The sequence below is a fragment of the Gigantopelta aegis genome, chromosome 8 (genome assembly GCF_016097555.1).
Source record: "Gigantopelta aegis isolate Gae_Host chromosome 8, Gae_host_genome, whole genome shotgun sequence".
NCBI lineage: Eukaryota > Metazoa > Mollusca > Gastropoda > Neomphalida > Peltospiridae > Gigantopelta > Gigantopelta aegis.
In genome coordinates this window covers 65212095-65231098 of record NC_054706.1, presented here as the reverse complement: position 1 = coordinate 65231098, position 19004 = coordinate 65212095, and the positions used below count along the sequence as shown (strand labels likewise).

At 36.8% G+C, this 19004-nt stretch overlaps 1 protein-coding gene across 1 annotated transcript in view; it reads right to left on the bottom strand.

Annotated features, from left to right (window-relative positions):
• Window positions 1-15527, bottom strand: part of LOC121380145 (nuclear pore complex protein Nup85-like) — a 48542-nt gene extending 33015 nt beyond the window's left edge. The window contains exons 1-5 of the mRNA XM_041508932.1: window positions 15491-15527; window positions 5539-5644; window positions 4484-4579; window positions 2558-2618; window positions 1972-2042 (exon numbers count right to left, since the gene is read on the bottom strand). Of these exons, the coding sequence (XP_041364866.1) occupies window positions 1972-2042; window positions 2558-2618; window positions 4484-4579; window positions 5539-5644; window positions 15491-15526 (370 nt within the window). The 5' untranslated portion in view covers window position 15527. The remainder of the gene's footprint in view (window positions 1-1971; window positions 2043-2557; window positions 2619-4483; window positions 4580-5538; window positions 5645-15490) is intronic.
• Window positions 15528-19004: the final 3477 nt, after the last annotated feature.

Below are 19004 nucleotides of genomic sequence, written 5' to 3'. Positions count from 1 at the left end.
TGTGCGGGAGACAGTTTCTCCTGTTAAATGACATTTTTGTAAGCATAAAAAAAAATATCGATCCTCTTTTGTCAAAATAACAGAAGGGAAGTAACTCTGCCTTTTTTTTTCATTCGGAAAATGTCGACTACTTTCGGTTTCCGAGAATGTAACAGGCCGAATTGTCCCGACTGTTTAACCTTTGCCGAAGTGAGAATTGTGGGATAGCCTATTTATATTGTTAAAAAAGCACATGGAGTTTATAAAATGACGTGTTATTATAATGTTTGTTGTCATCGTAATGGCTACGAAGCGTGTTGCCGCTAATTCAACAGGTTGTGTATTGACATTCAGTGTTGCCATATAAAAAAACAAAACTATCCAATTTAGTTCTAATAACACCTCTGAATTGTAAAATGTCTTCCCACTGGATTACATAATGCAACTATGACGAATCTGAACTGCCAGACTCCCGAGTTGACCGCGATACACATGCATGTTAAAATCACATGTCACAGCAAGACAACGAAAAGACCAATTAGCTGTATAAACATACTTGTGTCAGTTAATTTTGTATGTTTGTGCGGTAAAATGTTGGTTATAAGGGTACACTTCAAGAAATTATTTTTGTACAATTAAAAAAAATTTGTGTTTGACATTGACATAAAAGTTACTCACGGAAATGGGTATAATTCCGGTATATTTCACACGATGTCCGTAATGAGGTTTTACTTATGATTAATGAAAATACAATGTTTATTGCATCATTATAATGATTTTAAATAAGTACCACGCCACCGTTCCTCGTTATAGTAAAAACTGAATATTAATTTATAAGATTTATATAAATTTGTCTTTGGTACTTAGGTACACTAACCACAAATGATAATGTAACGCAACCTGTAAGTGTAATACAGTAAATGTACTAATTAAAATTTTTATTTCTTGTTCATGTTCTTAACATTTTTGGATAAAATTTATATATTTTTTTAAATATGTATTAAATCATAATAATATTTAAACTTAAAAAAAAAAAATGCCAAGATCTAAGGTTAAGAAGTATATATGACATTATAAAGTATTCATATAAAGTATTCATATAACTTATTGTAATAATGTTTTTTTTAAATCTTGCGATTTTGGGTTAAATTGTGTGAATTTAAAAAATCTCCTGCTTTTTGACAAAATCTCCTGCTTTTTCAACACACACCTCCTGCTTTCTCTTGACTAAAGGTTGACAGGTCTGATCTTGTATATTCATTCTTACAGACATGACAGCACATACCATAGCTCTTGATATTTACCAGTTATGGAGTGTCCTCTGAGAGGGGTTGATCCCAACTTAGGTGAGTGTTCTACCACCAAGTTTTATCCCATTTCAGTGGTAAACCTTTGGGTAACTGTAGAAAGGTCTTGCAGGATGAATTTATACAACGTTGTGCCACACACTTACCTAGCATCATTATTTCAAAGCCATCTATGTTAGAAAAATTAAGACCACTACAAATCCCCACCCTCACCCAAAAAGGTTTCTGCCAGAGGGTTCGTAGACTAAAATCTTGAAATTAATGGATACATTTAAAAAATTTTTTTTTTTTATAGGTTATAGTAAAAGACCTTCCAAGGCTGCTAAGATTATCAAGAGACCAGAAAGCCTGTACCCCCCCCCCCCCCCCCCCCCCAACCACATACCCTAAGTTCTATGCCCTATGAAGAAAAAAAAATACCACAGAGTTCCATATCCCCAGTAAACATTTGAATAACTGTAAAACAGTAATTGGAAATACAACCCAGTTCAGGATAGACATGAAACCCACCACCACCAAAAAAACACTGACAAAAGTAACTGCGGCACGCATAGACAAATGGAAACATAGTTACTCACTAGACTAGAACAGCTTTTTTGCAGTGTCCAGTTAATTAAGTGGTATATGTTACGATTAAAGTGTAAAATTATAGCTGTTGTTCAGCATATCACGACAGTGCACATACCTGCGAGACGATGCAGCTCTATACAGCAGGCCTTCAAAACAGAACGATACAGTCTACTGGCTTTTACTAATCTGAAAAATAAACCAACACACAGTGAAACAGGATTCATTCTACACCTCCCAGTACTGTAACTATCTGTTCCAAAGTCAAGAAGGTATTAAGTCTGACTGTCAATTGCAATTTCAAGCCAGCCAAGCCATCAACAGGGTTCGACAAATCCACAGATAGTGAATTTCTGATCACTTTTCCAGAGCACTGTGATTAACATCCATAGATGCAACTACAAACCAAGTTTTATTGACCTAGGACTTTATGAGAAATTAATTCAAACGCGGAACTTTAATATTAAACATTAATGCATAAAATGATGCCTTAACCGTCAGAAAAGTAATATAGATCTATATCTTGTCTTTTTACATCATAAAGGTTTTTAAATCACAAAAAAATTATGCACTCCCCACATAAAAACACAGCTTGGTTAATATATACAAATAATGAAGCTATTCATTTTGATAAAGAAAGACTATTATAGACTAGATAATATCTGGTATATTAAAACAAAAATGTTAAAAATGTCCTGACTCACTGAATCTGTGGTGAAGACTCTGGAAGGCTGGCAACCTGACCTTGCAACATCACAAAGATATCTGGAAATAAAATCTCAGCTTGTATTGTTTTAAAATAGGCACATTTTCATGAATTCATGATTAAGAAGAAGAAGGAAATGTTTTATTTAACGACGCACTCAACACATTTTATTTACGGTTATATGGTGTCAGACATATGGTTAAGGACCACACTGATATCGAGGGAGGAAACCCGCTGTCACCACTTCATGGGCTACTATTTTCGATTGGCAGCAAGGGATCTTTTATATGCACCATCCCATAGACAGGATAGCACATACCACGGCCTTTGATGTACCAGTCGTGGTGCACTGGCTGGAGCGAGAACTAGCCCAATGAGCCCACCGACGGGGATTGATCCCAAACCGACCGCGCATCAAGCGAGCGCTTTACCACTGGGCTATGCCTCGCCCAGAATTAATGATTACTGCAAAAAAAAACCAAAAAACATATGCCGTTTGGTGTTGTAGAATTCACAGATTTCTGATGTGACAGGTGAACTCTTAAAGAAACTAGATTGATGGCCAGCTTCCTGCATGTTATAAACGATCTAATTAAGAACACTGTGTAGATAATACCAGCTCATCTGGGTTACCTGCTTCAGTGTTGTAAGGGTTAAGACTGGTAAATACTGGGTTTGCGTCTCGGAATCAGGTCCCACCCAAACTTAGTTGTAATGGCTTAATGGGAAAGTGTATTACAACTACATTGATTTCTCTCTCACTAATCATTAATCTCCATCGCAGGAGACGTGTGTGTATGCATGCGTGTCTATGTTTGTGTGTATCTGTGCGTGCGTGTGTATATATGTATTTATGTGTGTATGTGTGTGTATATGTGTGTGTGTGTATATGTGTATGTTTGTGTGCATTTGCATGTGCGTATGCCTGAAACTTAAAATTGGAAATAGATAAAAACCGAACTAAAATCAAATGATCTTGATGTTGAATTTTTTTTTTTTTTTATATAATACCAGAGTTCACTATTAGTCATTGCTTTCTGCATCTTATATAAAAAAAAAAAATTTCATACCAGCTCAATCAAAATCCACTGCAGGCTGAATCCATTGTAAGGTAAATAAACGTATACTGAATACATATAAGTAAACAAAAGAGGAGTAATCGTGGTATTCTTTAAGACAAGAAGTTGTATGTAATGTGTAATTTAATGGGGGGAAAAGCCCTGCAATAAACAGTACTTTGTATGGCCTAGGGGTAGGACATAGCTCAGTGATACAGCTCTCGCCTGATGCATGGTCAGTCTGGGATCACCCCCCCCCCCCGTCGTTGGCCCCAGTGGGCTATTTCTCATTCCAACCAGTGCACCACGACTGGCTCTGGTGTGTGCTATCCTGACTATGGGATGGTGCATATAAAAGATCTGTTCCTACTAATGGAAAAAATATAGCGGTTTTCCTCTCTAAGACTATATGTCAGAATTACCAAATGTTTGACATCCAATAGCCAATGATTAATAAATCAATGTGCTCTAATTGTGTTGTTAAACAAAACAAACTTAACTTTTTGCATGGTCTAATAACTAGGAATAAGGAAGTATATGTTTTATTTAACGACGCACTCAACACATTTTATTTACGGTTATATGGCATTGGACATATGGTTAAGGACCACACAGATAATGAGAGAGGAAACCCACTGTTGCCACTTCATGGGCTACTCTTTTCGATTAGCAGCAAGGGATCTACGTCCCGCCCAATAACTAGGAATAGGGTCAGTGTCTTTAACTAATTTCAGGTGTCTACTGTATCAGGTACTCACTGTGTGACTCGTTCACCAGTTTACCACTGGGCTACGTCCCGCCCAATAACTAGGAATAGGATCAGTGTCTAACTAATTTCAGGTGTGTCTACTGTATCAGGTACTCACTGTGTGACTCGTTTACCAGTTTTCTCGTAATGGGGCCATGCCTATCTGTGATCCATCTAACATCAGATATTTCCGAACTCTCATCAATACGCGTTTCTAAAACAAACAATATGTGTATACTAATAACATACTGTTATACATTAGTATTTAAAGTGAAATAATACACAACACTGAAGACATTCAATAGGGATGTGATACATCAAATAAAAATAAAGGTAATGGTTTAGCCTTGCACGTCAGATCCACCTCTTCAACCCCTTACCTTTAAAAAAACTTATCTAAAAAATCACATACCTGATTCAATTATTTCACTCTGTTACTTGATATATGCTTCCAAACCAGAATAAAGACTGAAAATCCTCAATACCCAGTGAACAAAAATAATATTTCAAAAAGTCTATCAATCAAGCCATCTGTCATCTACATTCTCAATTTCATAGATTTAACAAGCATTTTGAGAGTACTGCTAAAGCTATGCACGTCCCCTACCTGACCCAACAATTTTTCATATCTCCTAACTTAAAGGGCCAAACATCTGTGAAAAGTAGGTAAATCACCATGAAAGTTAAACATGATCAGTAACAGTACACGATAAAGCTATATACAAAATTTCACCTCAATATTTTCAGGTACGTCAAAACAAAAGTACGGAAAACCAATTTTCACATTGCCTAAGTTCAAGGCCATAACTTCGTCAAAAATGGGTAAATTGCCATAAAAGTCAAACTTGATCTGTAACAGTACATGATAAAGCTATACACAAAATGTCAGCTCAATATCTCATAGTCTTCTGCAAAACACATCTGGAAAACATGTGGGACAGACAGACAGACAGACAGACAGACAGACAGACAGACAGATGGAGAAGAAGAAACCTATAATCCCTTCCAGTTGAACCGGTAGGGGACTAATAAGTATGTATAAAGAGATATGTGTATAAATCGTGCGTTACGAGCTTATTGTTTTCCCAGTAACACAAAATGATCTATATGGGAAATACATTTTCAGAGTGATAAGTAATTGCTGGTAATCAAAATTTAATTATGTTTACAAACCCCACTGTTCTGGCTGTCGCTGTTCAGTCCGACCTGGGAAAACAAACAAGTGATTGCCGAGGCCCCATAATGGATGTGGTGTTTCTGCATGACTGCAGGGTACGCTCTAAAAAAAGGTAAAAGAAGACAACTAGAAAACAATGCTGGGCACCAGTATATAATTTATAGATCTATACAGTTTTCATTACTTCTTACAGGAAGGTGGGATTTACCTGTCTGTTGAGTGCTTTCTTGGTGTTTGCATCTCAGGATTAAACCACCCCTGGGGATCCATTCAACCGATTGTTTTTTTCTCGTTCCAACCAGTGCCCACCAACTGGTCAAAGGACATGGTATGTGCTTTTATGTCTGCACTAAGAAAAATGTAGCGGGTTTTCTCTGATGACTGTACCAGAATTACCAAATGTTTGACATCCAATAGCCGATGATTAATTAATCAATGTGCTGTAATAGTATCATTATACAAAACAAATTTTAACTTTTATTTCTTATATACATGTACTTCTCAGAAAACACAAACTTCCATACTTTACCATATAGCCCACATCAAAATCCTTGATTTTCTAATACTTTTAAGATCTTGAAAAACTTGCTGATCAATTCAAAAAATTTCCAAGAGTTTTCAAAATGCATATGAACTTATTTTGATGTGCAACAAACTTAAAATTAGGTAACAGTAATGATATTCAATACCAGGGCTTCTAGATTATGGTAGCCTCGCTTCTATGGCTAGTGATATTCAATGTTGGGCTAGTAAATAACTACTATTGTCATGCCTGACGGCTAGTGAATTTTTTCTGTCAAAATGTTGCAGTTAAGTCTATTTTGTAAATATAAATATCCTGACCCCACCCCAACCCCTCAAAGTTAGTATTTTAAAGCTTTATCTCCCTCTTTAGGTGACATATCTGATTATTACTATTACTTAGTAAACTTTTAGTTTTAACTTAAAAGTAAAGTAGGGCTAGAGGATTTTTAATCGTGGCTAGTAAATTAAAAAAATCACTGATCCCATGGCTAGTGGATTTTAAAAACAATCTAGAAGCCCTGTCAATACACACTGTCATCCCATGTTGTACTTGCATACAATGTTTGATGGACTGCTTGAAGTAGTAAGGAATATATGTCCTGGAAAAGGATTCCCTTTAATGTGCAGGAATCCATAAAAAGTAGGTCAGTTACGTAGTAATAATTTTTCGGTTATAACCTACATGTATTATTAGAACACCACTACAAGGATTTCTTTTAATGTGCAATAATCTGCGAAAAGTACATGTATGTAGGAAGGGTTTAGGCCAGATGGTAAAATGGGTATGGCACCATACCCTAATATTTTTGCAGATTTTTTAAAAAAGTAAACTTTTTGACAAAAATAATTACTCTACCGGTATTCATTAATGTATAATTTTTTTATGAATCTTAATACTAACCTTAAACTTAACCCATTTTCTTTCTGGCAGAGAACCCCCATAACCCCTGTTGACTGTGACTGTCAGGGCTCACGCAACCGGGCAAAGTGAGCCCAAACTTCGCTCTGACCAGCCTGACTTCACCGTCCTAGTCACTGTGAGGCGAAAACTGTGTCGCCTTTTTAAAAATAGCCATCACTTGCAATGTAAACAATCACGGATGAATGGTGAATAACTTTAGGAACACCTATTCATAGATAATACTTTAGTGTGAAGTGTCTGAGAGTTTGAAGAGAGACTAGCGCCACAAAATCATGCGACAGGCTCACAGATAGATGGTCTAGCTCAAACAACACCCGTGTCTGGCACTAATAGTTGGCTTAAACGTGCTACTGACTGTTGAAGTGTAGTGATAGGTCGAATGTGCGGGGAGTAATCAACTAGTTTTACGTAGTCTTTGTCATAATGAATAAATTCAACACACAAAAGAGATGTCGAAATTATAAAATAGTACAGGCAAGGCAAACCTCTCCTAGCGGATTGGTGTCGCAGATAAGCAATTTTCACACCTTCACGGATACTTGTACCCATTCAGTCTGACAACTCCACAGTGTATCAATTAAGAAACTGTTATTGTGCAACGCATTTAATTGCCTCTGGGTAATCTAAGCTTGACCGTAGTAGGTGTAGGTATTGAATGAAATGAGAAGACAATCTTGCGAGAGAATGAACTCTAAACGGTTAAATTAGTGCTTTTCAATTACATTTCATTATTTCTAAAGAATGCGACATGTGGAAAGGCGATTAAAAAACCCCACCCCAAAACTATAGAGCATATATCCATCAATTAGCAGTACAGACGATAAAAAAATTACTGATTGTAAAAGTTACACTTGTATTAAAATAACGTCTTTTTGCATATTTTATTTTTTGGATTAAAAATTCAAGTCTCCCTGCTGTTAAAAAGTTCGCCCTCTCTAAAGTTTGAGAGAGAAGTGACTTCGCTCTATGAATTTGACTCGCATGAGACCTGGACTGTATTCAATTCCATAGTGCCATAACCAAATATTTCTTCCTGGCAGAAATACTGCCTAGTACGTCACAATCACTTAGTACTGGTTCACGACACACCACCATTCCAAGTTGTACAAGGTTTGATGATCTTATGAAATGATAAGGAAGATGTGCCCTGGACAACGATTCACCTTAATATGCAGTAACCTAGTAATATATATATATATATATATATATATATATATATATACACATATACACACACACACAATATACTTCCATCTCAGGCTGCTTCTGCGTGTGACAATCTCACTGAAGTTTGAACAAAAAAGGAGAGAGCACTTTTGGGGCTCATATTGAGTCATAATGGAATGAATTTTGGTTTAGCCAATTAAAAATAAACAAATGGAGTATATCCTTGCAAAGTATTAAAATGTGGCTAATTAAAGGAATATTTTCTTAGCCAAAGACCAAATGCTGTAGCCACTTTGTATAAAAATTAGCAATTTGCTAATTTGTCATTGAACAGGAAGAAAAAGAAAAAAAAAATGTTTGATTTAACGACTCACTCAACACATTTTATTTTACGGTTATATGGCGTAGAACATATGGTTAAGGACCACACAGATATCGAGAGAGGAAACCCGCTGTCGCCACTTCATAGGCTACTCTTTTCGAGTAGCAGCAAGGGATATTTTATATGCACCATCCCACAGACAGGATAGTACATACCACAGCCTTTATTACACCAGTTGTGGAGCACTGGCTGGAACGAGAAATATCCCAATGGGTCCACCGACAGGGATCGATTCTAGACCGACCGCGCATCAAGTGAATGCTTTACCACTGGGCTAAGTCCCGCCCCTGGACAGGAAGAGACCAGACTCTGTACAAGTTTATGACCAATTAAAAATGAACGAAAAGTGGTTGTGCAAATCCCTATCTAATTGATTAAAAATGTATTTAAATGTAGGAATCTTGGGATATACTTCACCGTTTTGAAAACTGTCAATTTCCAGTGACCAAATGATTAAAAAGTACTGTCTAAAACACAAATAGGTGACTGAATTTCAGGTGGTGATGGGTCATGTCTTGTAGTGTGTGTACTAGTACTAGCTGGCAACATTTAATGTTATAAGTGAATTCCAAAATAATCTAACTAAAGGTCTGAGGCATCAAATTTAAAAACTGTATTTTTTAGTTTTTAATACTAAAGTCTGAACCACATTGTTAACAACTATGATAAATTACTCTCCTACCTTTCATTACTATGAGATGTCCCCAAGATTTGTTCAGATAGAAATCATGGAAAAACCATTGCCATGGCACAGATTCCACATTTTAGATGGTAAACATGTCACCTATATCGATTTGCTGAAATCCCCTAGTCCTAGGGCATAAAGCATGTAGGCTGCCATTTTGCTTCTTTGTGGAATACTCTCCAAGAGGGTTGGAAAGATGTGACATTATGTAACGTCATGACGTGTTATGGAATAGCCAATCATTAATGACATATTAATTATATTACATACTTCGGAAGCTTCCAACCCTCTTGAAGAATATTCCATAAAAATGCAAAATGACAGACAGCACAAAATCACATGCTTTTTGTCCCAGGAAGGAAATGTTTTATTTAACGACACACACAACACATTTTGTTTATGGTTATATGACATCAGACATATGGTTAAGGACCACACAGATATTGAGAAACCCGCTGTCGCCACTTCATGGGCTACTCTTTTCGATTAGCAGCAAGGGTAGTACATACCCTTTATACCAGTCGTGGTGCACGGGTTGGAATGAGAAATAGCCCAATGGGCCCACTGACAGGGATCGATCCCGGACCGACCGAGCATAGAGCAAGTGCTATGTCCTGCTCCTTTTTTGTCCTAGGAGATATCAGCAACGTGACATGGTTACATTTTAGTATGTGGAATCTGTCAATGTAATGTCTGTCTGGACAAAATGTGGGAGGAATATAACAGTAATTAAAAGTAGGAGAGCAATTTATTGTAGTGCAAGTAGGTGTTAACAATCATTTACAATGATTCAACTTGTAATCAATGTGGTTTGGAGACAAGACTTCTGATAGTGATCCAGCATTCAGTTCATTCAGGCTTAGGTTAGACTTTTGTTTTTGAAAAACCCAGGAGTGCTAAAAATCGCTCTCCTCAAAATGCTTAAGATGGTGAAAATGCAGGAGGGAAAAATCGCACCCCTCAAAATAATCAGAATTGGAGGCAAGAGACCAAGTGGAATTGCAACCATGAACATGATTAAGTTTGAGGAGTAATGATTTCTAAATGAAATATCTTAAGAGTTAATGTTTTGTGTTTTCAAAATAAATATCCTAAATTAACTAATATGATGGTTGTTCTCAAAGATGAAGGAATGGGCCATTGCAGTATCAGGCCATTCCCCAGGATATTTTTAAGGCGCTTACATTTTTAACATCAGTATAACACAAATCAAGCCACTATAAGTGGGGTAGTGAGTTGAAAACAGTTAAGTGTTTGCCTTCAATCCAGCTAATCGTGCTCTTTTTAAAAACTTTTTTTTAAAGTAGCCCATCAATTCCCCACCCCCAACAATTTCATACCTTGTGCCATGTTGTTGCTGTTGATTTCTGCGTCGTGTTAAATGCCTGTTGTGATTTCTGCTTGTAAAATACCTAGGCTAAGAATGCCGACTTCACAGTATATTCCATTTACAAAATTTAAAAAAAAACCAACAACAACAAAACAAACAAAACGTTATACATGTCGAATGCATGCCATTAAAATTAATAACAGTGATTATTAAAATATGCTGTATTCTGGATTTTCTTGTTACCGGTCGCGAGATCGCTATTACGCTAATAGCCTAATTGAATATTTGGTATTATTATTATGTTTGAGCTGTCAGATAGATTATGTAACAGTTTGTTCACATCAGAAGATAGAAAATGGTTTAGCCAAAATTTTAGCCACTTGCCAATTTTATTAGCCTTTTTTTTTTAAATAGTTTTTAATTAGCCAATGGCTAATTTGGCTACCGACAGCACGAGCCTTGAATGTTTTCAGTGTGGGAGTTTTGGGAAGGGGGTGTTAGGATAGAAATGACTGATTGCCAACTTAACTGTACCTTTAAAAAGTGCTTCACCTATTGTTTATTCAATTAAATGGTACAGTTGATTCTGTCAATGGGATCTTCTTTGATCGGCCTTGAAGCTTGATTGCTCGGCACGGGAATCCTGTTACGTGTAAGCGCCTTCCTGACAGATTAGCGGTCCTAGTAGATGTGGTAAAATTACTAAACAACAGTTGTGAGCAGACGACTGGTCTATTGTTAGGTATTTAAGAAGTGTTTTACCTGTCAGTGATTAGGTGTGCTTGATATACTGGTACACAAGTTGTTTGCAAGAGGTAGTCGACTGCCACGCTCGTACTTGTGAAAATTGTTTTTCTAAAGCACTTCAAATCAAGGCGTAGCGGCAACTGATTTAAGGCGCTTCCACGCTGCCAAAGCGCTTACTTTATGGACCAAGACGTGTCGGACCGCTACGCCCTTGGGGAAACCCTGAGTCTTACACAAGAAAAAGAAACACCATGAACACATTTATCGATTTCTTATATATTATATACATATCATGTTGCATTAAAATTCTGAATCATGATAATCTGTTGACTATTTATGAATAAAGAATTGAAACTGATTTGTTTGTGCTTATTCTGTTTAGGGCAATTCCGTGGTCAAGTAAACCAATAGGTCATTTTTAGAAACTCATTCAAGTGAGACAAGTTTGGTATCATTTGAAAGGTTATTATCTCTAGTGTCCAATATTACATTAATCCTTTCTCAGTAGATGTGTTTTAGTCACTTATAATGCAACTAATGCACCAACCATGGATGCAGCAATATTTTAAGAAAATTTCTATTAACACATTTATCAGCATATTTTCTATACATAAGCGAGTAGAAATAAAAATCTTTGTACAGAAATAATGCCAGACATGTCCTTTGTTAATTGACATAATATATAAAAGACAAATTTATATTTCAAGCAGACTTTTATCCATAATATTTACATCTGTTACTCGTGTGTACGTCCAACACCAAAATATAACATTTTTTAATCTCCACTTCTGCTAACTGGTTGTAAAATGTTACTAACTGAGATGCAATGTTAATTTTATATGGTTGATTAAAAAATATAAAAACAATTACTGAATATGTAACAATTGCCATGCTACTGTGGTGCTGTTATAGTGTACGTCCGCCGTCCGACACCATAAAACATGTTTATTTTTTCCAATTTTGAAGCAAAGTATTGACATTTATGCAATGCCAGTATGATTTTAAGAGACATTTTTTATAACTAGAGCCAATTATGAATACCAGTATTAATTTTTTTTATCCATATAAGTGGATTAAGAGGAATTTATCAAAGTGTGCAAAAGGCAGTTTCCCGCCAAAAGTGTTATTATGTTTTAAAAGGTAAAAATTAATAAATACTTTCAGCTAACTGTTCATCTCCATAATAAAATAACAAACCCAGTCATTGCATTTACTGCCAGAATTATACAAACTGGAACATTTGTAGAGGATCACAACTAACATGGTAATTGTGACGTCACATTTGATGAAACCACTTTTACATTCATTGGCAGCACTTCACTATTTTGAAATGTTCTAGGTAATTTTACAGGGATTACGTGTGGAATCAATAAATATAAAGTTACTTATCACAAATAAATGCAAAAATATTAAAATATATCATTTGCACCTTGTTCAGGTCCCTAGTCACTGGGGGCTGCCACAGCTAGTTACCCCCATCTTATATGCCTTTAATTTTAGAATAATGAAATTTTTCTGTGTTGCTGTCATCTCATAGTCATACATGTAGCTAGTGGCAATTTTTCTTGTGTCACTTGTCATTTGTGGGTGTACAGTAGTCACAAGGTGGCCACTTTGCCCCCCACCCTATCCCACCCCATGTAGTCATAGGTGTTACCTTGAATTTTTGAATGGTGTTCGTCTTAATTTGCATTGAACTAGTTTTGTTTATGGCTAATATTTAAGAATTCTTTCAAAACAAAGAAAAAAAACATGGCCAAGAGGCGGTTCATCCCCACCTCCTGAACCCCCTCCTGTGATGCACCTAGTAACTATTTTTCATTTTCTTCAAACAAAAATAATAAATCCTAGCTCAAACTGTGTTTTTGTTTTTAATATCATCTTGTTTGTTAACTATAATGACTGTTTTACAAAACTTGTAAAGTTGTATCTCACACAAATACGTCCGACACCAAAAAAATGTACGTCCGACACCCAGCATGTTTATCTCTATTGTTTTAGTGTGTGATTAAAACACACATGTGTGATTAAAACACAAAGTTTTTACATCTGATATACAGATAAACATCTACTCTATAGGAATAGGACACAATATTTCTAATATGCCCTCACACAACACAGAGAATTAGACATAACCATGTGTGGGTGAAAAATTGAAGTTTGTGTGCATATTTTCCCCTGTACACCTAAAGCTACATAAGGATGGAATAAAGTTTATATATAATAATGGTACCCTAGTTGGTTCTTACAATGTATAACAATAAAAAGTTGTGGAACTTTTTGTACATTTATGTAATGCTTGGCTGAAGTTCCCGAATGTACGTCCGACACCACAGAATTGCCCACTTATTTAAAACAAGTACAATAATTTTAGTCTTCATCGCAGAATGATATGATTTCTCCATGGACACAAACCTGTGAACTGAATGTGAACTGACATTTAACAACTATGGTATTGTTATTAAGAATTCTAACTGTAAAATGTCTAATAAAACTCTTACAAAAAGTAATGTCAGTAGGCCTATTTGTAAATCATTTAAACTAAAAAGAAATTAAAAGTGTAACAACCACATAGCATAGGGTTATTACATTTATCATGATATCATAATATACATGTTCTGTACCTGCAAATTCTTTAAAAAAAAAATAATGTCATAACAGAGAAAATGTAAACATCTATTGTTTTCTACCCAAATATATCTTACTGCAATATTTATAAATATACATTTTTTACAAGCAGGATTAACTTTCATTATCGTCATTTAATGACGATTTATTATACTACTAACTCGAATCATAGCAACCCATAAAAAAACACAACTCTAATGTAAAATTAATTTTCAAATAGACATGCTTTACACTCGGTAAATTCGAATTACTGAGTTGAAATTAAATCGATGTATGTTTGTTTCAGGTGCCCGTCAACTGATCACATGTACTAGAAATCGGACTCTACCAAGGTCAATGAATGTCCTTGGTTTTAAATCACTTGGCAGTATCGTAAAACAGAAAGTAGAAATGTGCGAATACATCGCATTGCTATTAATTAACAAAAACAAAACCTGCTTTACTAAATTAGTTTTTTGTTGGTGTACGCGTTTACTGTGATATCAACATGTATAAACATTGTACACATCATAGAATTATTGGACAACGCACCTATTATTTTTTCTGTACACATGATCAAAACGACAACAGTGTAAAATAAATTTCGCGAACATTACCTGCATTGTACGAAATTAAACAAAACAAAACTGATGAGATCTTAATAATAAGTGAACTCCTACCTGATTGGCTCAGTGTAAAGATAACCAACCAATCGTGTTTCAATTGATAAAAAGTATTCTAGGACATTCATTGTGAACAGAATGGAAGGGTTTGTGGCATTGTGGATTGGAAGGAAGGAAATGGTTTATTTAACGACACTATCAACACATTTTATTTACGTTTATATGGCGTCGGACATATGGTTAAGGACCACACAGATATTGAGGGAGGAAGCCAACTGTCACCACTTCATGGGCTACATACTCTTTTTTGATTAGCAGCAAGGGATCTTTTATATGCACCATCCCATATACAGAATAGCACATACCACGGCCTTTGATATACCAGTCGTGGTGCACTGCCTTGAGCGAGAAATAGCCCAATGGGCCCACTGATGGGGATCGATCCCAAACCGACCGCGCATCAAGTGAGCACTTTATCACTGGACTACTATCTCGCAATGGATTCAATAAATAATTAAAATGGCAGAGTTAAAAAAATATAATACAAGTGAGATTTGTTCAATTTTGGGGCGTGCTATTTCGGGCCTGTCAGATTGAGTTGACGGGGGTTCACGCCCGTTCGCGGGCGTCACGTGTGATAGCGCTCGCGCCCGTCAAAAACGAAAGTGTTAGGTCTAGGGTTAGTGATGGTATTAGAAAGTATGTTGGAACGTTTGGAAGTCTTTTCTCGATTTGTAACTGAAATTTAATGTAAGTTAAAATTACAATCTAGCCTATCAACCAAAACTTTTTAAAAACCGATTACTGGTTACCACGATAACATCAAACACAATGTAATTAAACTTTAAAGCGTCGTATTGACCACATTTACATAGCTAGCCCTGGCATGATCAGTCTGATTCGAAAATACATTCACGTACACGAAACAATAATATAGCAAAAACCTATTTAATATTTTACCAAACACATTAATTCTTGTTCCCGCTCGTCAGCCATGTTTTTCTTCTTCTTTTTTTAAAATCTTTCCGCAATTTTGGAGGCATCCACTTTTACCTACATTCAGTCCGGCTACAGCCAACAGGCAATGAAATGCTCATATAAAATGAACATAAAAATAGTTTACGTAAAATATATTTCCAGAATTGCTAAATGTTATCACCTACCAAAACTGCTAAATATTATCACCTACACTGACACCAAATTGTAGGCCCCATGCATGTGGTTGAGTTAAACAGCATCCTTTTTTTTTATGGATATTCTGGATAGCTCAGAACGCATCGTGGTTAGTTTGCATTTTACGGGCGATTCGGTGCCATAGGTTCGAGTCCCAGCAACGGCATGGGACCATTTGTGAGGCCAGAAAGGATTTAATTATCCCCTGCGCCAGTGCGTTAATATCTATGTATGTAACAGTCAACTTCGACATACATACAGTATATAGATATTCATACATCAATACATCAATACAATACCTACAATCTAGCGATTCGGTGCCATAGGTTCGAGTCCCAGCAATGGCATGAGACAATTTGTGAGGCCAGAAAGGATTTAATTATCCCCTGCGCTAGTGCGTTAATATATATGGTAACAGTCAACTTCGACATACATACAGTATATAGATATTCATACATCAATACGTACTAGCCAGTGCCAGGTCTGTCCACTGTGTCATGCACATAAGCGGGATCGACCGCATAAATTGTAGGCCCTATGTATGTAGTTGAGTTAAACAGAATCTTTTTTTTTTTATGGATACCCCGCTGTCTCGCCACTACATGGCTACTCTTTTCCGATTAGCAGCAAGGGATCTTTTATTTGCGCTTCCCACAGGAAGGATAGCACAAACCATGACCTTTGTTGAACCAGTTAAGGAACACTGGTCGGTGCAAGTGGTTTACACCTACCCATTGAGCCTTGCGGAGCACTCACTCAGGGTTTGGAGTCGGTATCTGGATTAAAAATCCCATGCCTCGACTGGGATCCGAACCCAGTACCTTCCAGCCTGTAGACCGATGGCCTAACCACGACGCCACCGAAGCCGGTACATACAATATAAAGATATTCATACATCAATACATACATAAAAAATGTATGTATGTATGAATATATATGTATATACATGTATAGATACATCAATATATACTAGCCAGTGCGAAGTTCACCCACTGTTTCATGCTCGTAAGCGGGATCGACCGCGTAGCTTGTAGGCCTCATGCATATAGTTGAGTTAAAGAGCATTATTTTTAAGGATGTCTCAATACCCCAGGACGTATCGTGGCAAACCAGCAAGTTGCGGACGATTCAGTGCCACAGGTTCAAGTTTCCAGCAACAGCATGAGACACTTTTTTTTTAAGGTCAGAAAGGATTTATTATTATCCCATGCACCAGTGCGTTAATATATATGTATGTAATAGTCAAACCTGACATACATACAATATATAGATATTCATACATCAATACATACACGGGGGCGGGATGTAGCCCAGTGGTAAAGAGTCTGCCTGATGCACGGTCGGTCTGGGATCGATCCCCGTCGGTGGGCCCATTGGGTTATTTCTCCCTCCAGCCAGTGCACCACGACTGATATATCAAAGGCCGTGGTATGTGCTATTCTGTCTATGGGATGGTGCAAATAAAATATGTTACTAATGAAAAAATGTAGCGGGTTTTCTTCTAAAACTATATGTCAAAATTACCATATATTTGACATCCAATAGCCGATGATTAATAAATCAATGTGCTCTACTGGTGTCGTTAAACAAAACAAACTTTTTTCAGTACATACATATATAGGATAAACACACACGCACACACAGAGATACACACGCACACACACAGATACACACATACAAGTAGTAACAAGGCCTTCCTGGGGCCATGACCTACTTTCCGTGACCTTGACCTTAGTGTACTTGGCAGGTGTGAGTCATAGTGGTGTGGTCTACTAGGGTGAACGCTCGCCCGTGTCCCTGACCGACTTAGGTTGGTACGTATGTCCTTGGACTGGCCCTGACCGACTTAAGTTGGTACTGATGTCCTTGGACTGGTCCTGACCGATTTGTTTAGCATTGATCGACTTAGAAGGCAGTGACTGGTATACCTGGGCAGGTGTGCGACCTTGGTGTAAGTCATAGCCTTGACGTACTTGGTGTGTGACTCATCGCCTAGCCTTGTCAGGGATGGTGTAAGATCATTAATTGCTACTAATGGGAAAGTGCAGCGGGTTTCCTCTCTAAAACTGTCAGAAGTATGTTTCACATCCAATAGCCGATGATTAATAAATCGAGATGCTCTAGTGGTGCCGTTAACCTACCACGTCTAAGGACTGCCCCGACGCGAGGTAGTGTATTTAATTTTTAGCGCGCTGAATGATGAATGGTTATCACTGTTTACATCCGGCAAGTGATGGTATCTTGTGTTGTCAGTCTCTAAATAAAATACTCTACGGAACTTCTAGAAGTTAAGTTCTCAAAGTCTGGCCAGAAACAGACGAAAACAAAAAACACAAAAAGAAATGATTGAAATAGGTGAAAAAAGGAATTCTCGTTCTACACTATCTGATAGCGCTTCACAAGCTTATTATGAACTGACCTATTTCGTCACTTCATCCCGCGAGCACACACACACCCACACATATATATGGTTTAAATGACAGATTTTGCCAATGTCTCGGTAGCTCAGTCGTTAGCGTAGTCGACTTGAGCGTGAAGGTACGCCGTTCGTATCTCATGTGGTAAAGTTTTTTTTTTATTATTATTTTTTAAATTAGTTTATTTATTTATTTATTTGTTTTTATTTATTTATTTATTTATTTGTTTATTTATTTATTATGTTCAAAGCAGAACCCAATACAAGTATCCTCTAATAACCCTGTGTGGACGGGACGTAGCTCATGTTTCCTTGATGTGCGGTAGTCTGGGATCGATCCCCGTCGGTGGGCCCATGGCTATATCCAGCCAGTGCTCCACAACTGGACAACGACCGTGGTATGTGCTATCCTGCCTGTGGGAAGCGCAACTAAAAGATCCCTTGCTGCTAATCGGAAGAGTAGCCATGTAGGGCGACAGCGGGTTTTCTCTCAAAATCTGTGTGGTCCTTACCATATGTCCGTATAACCGTAAATAAAATGTGTTTGAGTGCGTCGTTAATAAAACATTTCTTTCTTTCCCTCAATCAATATCTGTATGGTCCCTTAACCATATGTCCGTATAACCGTAAATAAAATGTGTTGAGTAATAAAACATTTCCTTCCTCGTAAAATAAAGATTAATTGCATACAAATATTTATTTTTAGTATTTTGTTTTAGTCATAGTGAAAGAAAGACATATTTGTCTCGAAGAAAGGAATGTTTGTTAAGAAGAAAGGCATATGCGTTAAGGAGAAGAAAGGAAATATTTGTTAAGGGAAGAAAAGGATGTTTGTTAAGGGAAGGAATGTGTGTGTGTGTGTGTGTGTGTGTGTGAAACATCCCT